General features: G+C 59.7%; 1 protein-coding gene across 5 annotated transcripts; it reads right to left on the bottom strand.

Moving 5' to 3' along the window:
- Nucleotides 1–36: 36 nt before the first annotated feature.
- MDK (midkine) lies at nt 37–5,312 on the bottom strand. 5 transcript variants are annotated; one of them, XM_065064690.1, is made up of 6 exons: nt 4,754–4,929; nt 2,617–2,665; nt 1,246–1,329; nt 1,005–1,166; nt 735–896; nt 37–290 (listed from the first exon to the last, which is right to left on the bottom strand). In XM_065064690.1, exons 2-6 carry the CDS (start codon nt 2,621–2,623, stop codon nt 265–267), a joined length of 441 nt encoding a protein of 146 aa, XP_064920762.1. In that variant the 5' UTR covers nt 2,624–2,665; nt 4,754–4,929; the 3' UTR covers nt 37–264. The 5 variants fall into 5 exon arrangements, with proteins under 5 accessions (XP_064920762.1, XP_064920758.1, XP_064920757.1 ...); XM_065064686.1 differs by lacking the exons at nt 2,617–2,665; nt 4,754–4,929 and adding an exon at nt 5,123–5,312; XM_065064685.1 differs by lacking the exon at nt 2,617–2,665 and having other exon boundaries at nt 4,754–4,971.
- Between the last annotated feature and the right edge of the window lie 2,178 nt (nt 5,313–7,490).

The raw sequence follows: 7,490 nt of genomic DNA, 5'->3' as shown, positions 1-7,490 counted from the left end.
GCACATCCCAGCAAATCCCAACAGCAGCCGAGAGGAGGTGAGTGGGATGCACTGGCAGGGGCAGTGGGGAGGGCTGCAGCCCCTCCTGCAGGGTGGGTGGGTTTGCTCTCTACAACACTAGCAATTAAAACAAGGCATCTCAGTGAAAGAGAAGGTCATGGAAAGGAAGGAGAGGAGGAAGACTGGAGCATGGGCTGACTGCAGCGGGCTTCCAGCCCCATAGGCACTGTGTCAAGAGGATGACGAGGATGCTGGCTTCCCACTCTAGTCCTTCCCCTTGCCCTTCTTTGCTGTATTGAAGAAGCACAGGAGATAAAAGTTAGTGTGTCCACCGGCAGTAGCCCAGTCCCCCAGGTGCTGCTGTGGCAGGAATGTGGCCAGCACAGCCAGCTTGGCAGGGCACAGGGGCCGCAGCCCTGCAAGCAACCTCCTCCCACCATGCAAAGCCATGCTTTGCACCAACCCCACTGGGGAGAGGGGGAAACCACCATCCCACCAAAGCTGGCAGTGACTCGAGGAGGGGACCAGGGTTTTCCCTAGCAGCACTTGCATCCTGCCCAGCTAGCAGCTGGACTTCAGGGCTGTCGCACGTGCTAACACGGAGGGAAAAGCATCCTAGGTGATCCCACACATCCCCAGCAAAGCCCAACCCCAAGGGACCAAACTACCCCCGGAGAGCTCCTGCCCATGGTCACAGCAGGACCCTTCTGGGGACAGAAGTGGTAAGGATTGACCTTTGGACTTCGACTTGATCTTGGAAGAGCAGGGCTTGGTCACATAGACGATCTCCTCGCACTGGGCATTGTACAGGGCTTTCTTCAGGACGCCAGAGCGAGTCTTCACACCTGTCTGAGCACTACATCCCCCCCAGCTCTCAAATTTGTACTTGCAGTCAGCTGCAAAAGAGGGGATTGGCATCAGAGCCAGGCAGGACCCAGTGCAGCCAACAGTCCCAGCCACCCAGCCCAGGGTGCTCCCCAGTCACTCTACCACCATGCACCCACCTCCAAACTTCTTCTTCCAGTTGCAGGGGATCTTGCACTTGAGCTTCTTACTCTCATCTTTGCAAGTTCCTTCACGGTAGCCCAGGCCACAGTCCTTGCTGTTGGGGACACAGGGTCCCCAACGCCAGTCCTCACACTCAGAGCCGTCCTTCTTCACTTTCTCTGCAAGGGAAGGGGGAGCAGGTGCTCATTTCAGGAACACAGGAGCACACCCGGGGCTGCTCACCGGCCCCACTCTCACCTTTCTTGTTCTTGCCAGCCTCGGCGGTGGCAGCCAACAGGATCAGCGCCAGGAGGAGGAGGAGGCCCTGGACCTGCATCCTGCCTGGGGAGGAAGAAGAGGGTGAGATGGGTGAGGGGTCAGGGCATGATGTGGCAGCAAGGAGAGGGCACAGTGGGCTGGAGGCAGCCTGCCTAGACGTGAGATGGCAGCTGCCTCCATTGCACACAGGCACCTGTGTGTGTGCATGCACCTCCATGCCCTGCTTGTTGCCACCCATCAGATCGTGTGTATTAATTGCGACAGGAAGGTTAACTGTGCATCTCAGCAACTGTGTCTGGCCAGGCAGCTATTGGGCTGGGAGCTCATTCCCATCCCTGCAGCCCCTCACTGCCCTGCATGCGGATGCTGCTCTCTGCAGGGATCCCCACACCCCCTGAAGCAGCCGGGGAAGGCCCTGTAGTCGGGTGTACCCAGCACCAGGCTGCACCATGTTTTGTGCTGCTCCTGCCCGCACAAAAGCAAAGCAGCCCCCAGCTGCATGCTGGCAGTAAGAGGTCTTGCTCCCCAGCCCCTACCCCCCTGTACTTCTCTCTGGTTCCTTTATTCAGCAGTCAGCTGCCACACACCAACGAGCCCCAGAGTCAGGGGAGTGCAGCTTCCACGGTACTTTTTTCCAATTTCAGAGGAATCCAGGGAGGGAAGAAAAAAGTCCAGCAAAACCAAACCTGTTGCCATGAGGAGTCTGAGAGCTAAACCAGTGAATTAAACACCAAAAACAAAGTCCCTACAGCGTAGGAGCTCATTGGAGAGATGGCGCAGGAGCGCTGCACCCACTGCTGGTGCTGCAGCCACCACAACAGCACTGGTGCATGCAGGGTGGGGGCTGCACACATGTGCCTGGGAGCAGGTCAGCGATGACGGTGCATGCACACAAGGGTGCAGCTCCTGGGGCCCTGCCTACCCCACCACAGACGCCCTGGATGGTTTCCCTCTGTCTGCCACCAGGAGCCTCTGTGGAATTCTGCAGCCAACACTGGGGTCCCAGCTCCCGCTCCCAGCAGGAATGCAGCTGTGCAGAGCTGGTGTCTCAAGTCTGGTGGTCCCTTCCCCAGTCCCCCAGTGCTCTGCTCTTTAGGATGACACCTATATCTGTGGGGCAGCAGCCAGCCAGCAAATACATTGCACCTGCCCTGGCTCCATGATGGGCTTGGCAGGACTGGGTCAGACAGATCAGGACTGGGTCAGAGAGGTCAGGATGCACAGCATGTCCCAGGGGAAAGCAATGCAGGGAAGAGCCCAGGGTCAGCATTTGCTCCCTGCCCCCAGGCTCCCCAGGCAGCATGCTGGAGAGAGCAGCTCCATGCATTATTCAGGCTCCAGTGCACTCACCTTTCATGCATCCATTGCTGCGAAGCTGCCGGCTTCGCTCTGTATTGAACTGTCAGAAGGAATTACACAGCCCGGCTGGCTGAAGGCGCAGGCGAGGGGGTGAGAGCTGCCTGCCCCCTTGCCCAGCCCAGCTAGGAGCCAGCCTACTGAGCAAGACATAGCTCAGCCCCGTTCTCACAAGGGGACAAGGTCTCAGGCCAGATGGGTGGATTAGCGATTGGCAAGGTTAGGACTGAGATGAGTTGCTGGCACTCCTGCCCCACTTTCTGAAACAGCTGGTCTGGGACAGCACTTGGCACCTGGAATATTCACAGCTTTCTCCTGATTTTGGGTGCTCTGTAAACTTCATCCATCCTCTGCTGCAGAGTTTCCCTGTGCTACTGAATCCACCTCCCAGCCCAGCACCTTCCAGCTCAGCTCTTGGAGACATGGTGTCTGAGCGCCCAGACAGACAGCCTCCCACTGCTGTGCTCACCCCTGCGTCACCCTCACTCCCCATGGCATGGGCACCGTGGGGCTCTGCCCACCTGTGCACAGGGATGGGAGAGGGGGCTGCAAGAGGCAGCACAGCTACAGCCCCAGGGACTCCTGGATCCACTCCCAACTTCTGCCCAGCACATCATGCCCCCCACACAAGGTCTGCAGGAACCTCATCCTAAAACATTCATAAGGGAAAGGGAGTGCAGTTTTCCAACTTGTTTTCCAAACAATCTGACCCTTTCTTTGTCCCCCCATCCACCAGTCAAACAAGAGCTGGCCTCAGTCAGGCTGCCAGTGCCTTCCGGCGTGTTCACACAGCCCAGCTCCTCCCACACCCCTGCAGGACCCTGGCTCCTCTCCTGCTCAGATCCCCACTGGCTCTCACAAGGTCTTGGTCTCTCCCACAAATGGGCTGCACAAGTGGGGCAGCCTGGAGCCTGGCCACACCATGGCCATCCCCATTTTCCCTTCCTCTCCCTTCTCTAGCTGCTGTGGGTTTAAGTAACCCAGGATCAGCTCTATAAAAAATCACCAGGTGATGCTGAAGCAACGCCCAAATACCCACCACGGCGATGGACCCCTCTCTGAACCCCTCAGGGACAGGCAATGCCATCAGCGAGTGCTTCTCCTAGCAAGTGCCACACCAGTTCCTATTCTCTCTCCGCCACCCCAATGCTCTCCTGGGGAGTGGGGCAGCTGCTGGGCTGTCAGCCCCCTCACAGCCCCTCTTCCAGCAGCAGGACCTCCCGGCTCAAGTTGCAGTTGGTTCCTGCAGAGGTGGGCACAGGACCACTGCCCTCCCTCCATCGGCTGAGCTGTTCCCCAGCCTCCGGGCTGGGAGCCCAGCACTTGGGGATCCCATGGCTTGGGGCGCCCAGCACCCCACCAGCGGGAATTTCCCTGCGGCCAGAAGAGGGGGCTGAGATTTTCCCCATTAGCCAAGGTGTTACCATTACCAGGAGGGCTCTGCTGGAGATACTGGATGGGAGCAAAGCAAGGAAGAGGTGCTACAAGGGGAAAGGCTTTGCTCTGCGTTCTGCCTATGCATTGCGAGGCAGAGAGGGGAGCAGGCAGCGGCCTCCAGCGCTTCTACCCTCTGCACCCTCTCCAGAGCAGATGCTGTGCCGTGACCCCCGGTACAGCCCCTTCCCCCCCGGCCGGCCTCCCCTCTGGCCCCTGGAGAGGCTGGCGGTGGCCGGGCCGCTCTCCGAAGCAGTTCAGCGGGCTCCTGCCGGGGTATCTCCCACCGCCTGAGCCCTCTCCGATCCGGTGTGGGGTGTCCACCAAGGCGCGGGGGGGTGCTAGGATCCCGGGCCACTGCCTGCTCTCCCGGCGCCCTGCCTTCCTCCGAAACCCCCTCCTCCTGCACCTTCAGCCCTCCAAGAGCTTTCTTGGTTCCTCGCAGGCGAGCCCGCCGGGACCCCGGCCCCAATCGCCCTTCCTACGGCTCCTCCCCAGCCAGGGCCATGTCCCCCACCCCGGCAAAGCCCCTTTTTCCTCCGGGAAGCCCTCAGCGTAGATCCCCACGGAAGAGAGCTGGAGGTCGCCACTCGCCTTGCCGGAGGCGCCCATCCCCGTGGCGTCGGGCGGGCGGCGCGGTCGTCCGCGGGGGCTTGGGGGAGCGGTCCGGCCCCGAGCACCGGGGGGCCCCACTCACCTGCGGTGCGGTGCGCGGTGCGGAGCGCTGCGGAGCTGCTGCCTTTGTGTAGAGGCCGCGTGCGGAGCCCCCGCGCAGCGCACAGCGGCCCCTGACGTCGGGCTCGGCTGGCAGCAAAAGGTGGGTTTTTAGCCCAAAACTTTTCGCAAGCTCCTCCTCTGCCCCCCGGCCAGGCACAAAGGCAGGCCGGCCGGCCGGCGGAGGGGCGGCCCCGGGGGGCAGGCTGGCCCCCCCGAGCGGGCGGGGAGGGGGGGTGCGCTGAGCCGGCGCCGGGCCGGGCGCAGGCGGGGAGGATGCGGGGCTGCCCGGCACGGGGAGTCAGAGGCCAGTGGGGCACGTCCCCATGTGTCCCCGGCCACGGCGTCTCACCTTCCTTTGGGCCCTGCAGCGTGGTACTACGAAGCCGTGGGGGTTCAGCTGAGTGCACGCCCCAGCATCCCAGAGTAGCTGAAAGGGTGCAAGCTGCACAATCAGGCAGGGATAGGGCTCCTCTGGAGCCCACTGCCCTGACACCCACTGGAAGATGGCCTCTGGGGCACCCCTGGGGCTAGATGGAGTGAAGACAACCCACCCCGTGTCTCCACCAGCTCCATGGGTGCCTCCTTCTCCATCAAGGCCACTGAGATTGGTGGATCGACTTCTCATGGTCTCTGCCCTTCTTATCTTTCCCTTCTTGCTCTGTGCTTCGTGGAAGGGTATGAGGAGGGGGTACCTAAAGAAGCACATCACTTTCGTGCTGACCCAGGCCTCTCACCTGCTCCATCCCTTGAGACCTGCCTGTCCCCAGCTCAGACACGCTGCAGCCCTTCTCCTTGGACCAACCAGCAATATGAAATCAGACTGCTGGCTGGAGACTAAAGGACCTTCCAGGACTGACTGCTCCCTTTCCCCTCGTCTACCCCCTTTTCTCAGGAGGTGAGGAGAGGCAGAGACAAAGCCAACTCTCTTCTGGAGTTACCAGCCAGAAAGGCAAGTGTCATGCCAAAAGAATGGGGCTGTGGTGGGGAACAGAGCCATTTTTCCACCCCTTACCCTGGAAAAAGGCTGCCAAGTGCAGGGCCGCCACAGGTGGGGTTATTGGAGGTTGGATTTTATGAGCTGCTTCACAACCAGGAATCACTTTCCGAGAGATTCTTGCATTTAACTCACACCCTGCCGGCAGTTTGCTGAACATCTGCAAAGGTATGCCTGCTGCACACACAGCAATGGGTGCTGCTCTGGGTGGTGAGGGGTCTGGATGTGCCAGGCTGTACCTTTGAGCACAGGGTGCAGAAATGGGTCCTGACAGCTGGACAGGTAGCAAAGCTGATAGTCCCCCCAGCCCTGCATCGCTGGGCCTTTAAACCAAAGCTGAAGAAAGCTGCAGAGACAAACTTCACGGTCAAAAAGAAGAGCAAGGGCCTAAGTGTGCTGCTTTGGGCTGGGGTTCAGTGGCATCAGTTTTGCAAGTCTGAGTGATGAGGCTGTGATGAGCAAACCAGGGCCTGGTGGAGCTGTGAAAGAGCTGGGTATGGAACAAGCCCTGCTGCTTTTCTTCAACTGTCCTGGGGTCCCAGGGCAGAGCAGCCCAAGGGATGGCAAACCCTGTGCAAATTTTCACTCTTTCCTCTGTTTCCAGCCGTTCCTATTTCCCCCATTGCCTCCTTGGCCTGGGGACCTGGTGACAGGTGCTGGGCATGTGGGAGAGCAGAGATGCACTGGTGCACATCACTCCCAGCAGTGCCTGTGCTTGGGCCCTTCGGGCCCCTTCTGAGGGATGCAGGGGGGGAATGGCTCCTTCCCCAGCTCAAACAAGCAACAGGAGACTGTGTTTGCAGAAAGGGGCCTCATACCAAGGGAAGGAGGGAAGAGAAGGGAGTGTGACCAGCCCAGGTGCGTTTCTCTGCAATTGCTTAACTTGAGCTTTTTACATCTAAAAATGTCACAAGATAATTCATGGCATGTCAGCTCCACATTTTCCATCTCCAGCTGAAGCCTGGTCCTTGGGGCACTGTTAATGCACAGCACAGTGGTGCCAGTGCAGGGACACAGCTGTGCATGGGGAGGGGAGATGACAGACGTCACATTTTCCTTGTTCATACTTGCAGAAGGGGGTGTGTGGCAGGTAATCATTAATGTGGCCAACCGCTGTCACCCCAGCTCTGCTTAGCTAGGGCATGTCCTTCCCCAGCCTGCATGCATGCCTCCCAAGTATACACCCCCAGATGTGTTTCCATCCCATGGGAGGCCAGACTGACCTCTGGACCTCCAAGATCCATCTACAAGGGAGAAACAGGGGATGCTGAGGCCCTTCAGAGAGAAGTGCAGGGCTTTCTCCTAAAGGTAGAGTGCCCCTCATCACAGCAATTGCATTTGGGGAACGCTTCTCTCCTCCACCATAAATTTGACACCAGGGCAGCTGGAAAACTCTCATTGCCATGGTTACTGACAGTGCTCTCCACTGAGACATGGGCCTAGCGCCAGCGCACTGGGGTCTGGGCATTGGAGTGGGCCCCCTCCTCCCCGTCACACGTCTGCCTGGTCCCTGGGCAGCGGCCCACGGAGGCCAGGACAATTTGGTGTGCCTTACACCCACTACAGACCCCCACTGTTAACTCGGGGTAGGAGCTGAAAAACTGAAGGCGATGAAAGGGAGGCGGGGGGGGGTGGAAGGGACAACACAGCCGAGGAAGAAGGCTGCTTCTCTGGGCAGAGAGGGGGTGGCAGGAGTGACAGGCAGACTGCCAAGCTGCCCTCA

This window comes from Columba livia, chromosome 5 (genome assembly GCF_036013475.1).
Source record: "Columba livia isolate bColLiv1 breed racing homer chromosome 5, bColLiv1.pat.W.v2, whole genome shotgun sequence".
In the NCBI taxonomy this organism is placed as follows: domain Eukaryota; kingdom Metazoa; phylum Chordata; class Aves; order Columbiformes; family Columbidae; genus Columba; species Columba livia.
Note: the sequence above shows the minus strand (reverse complement) of the source record. Positions and strands in the feature narration are given on the sequence as shown.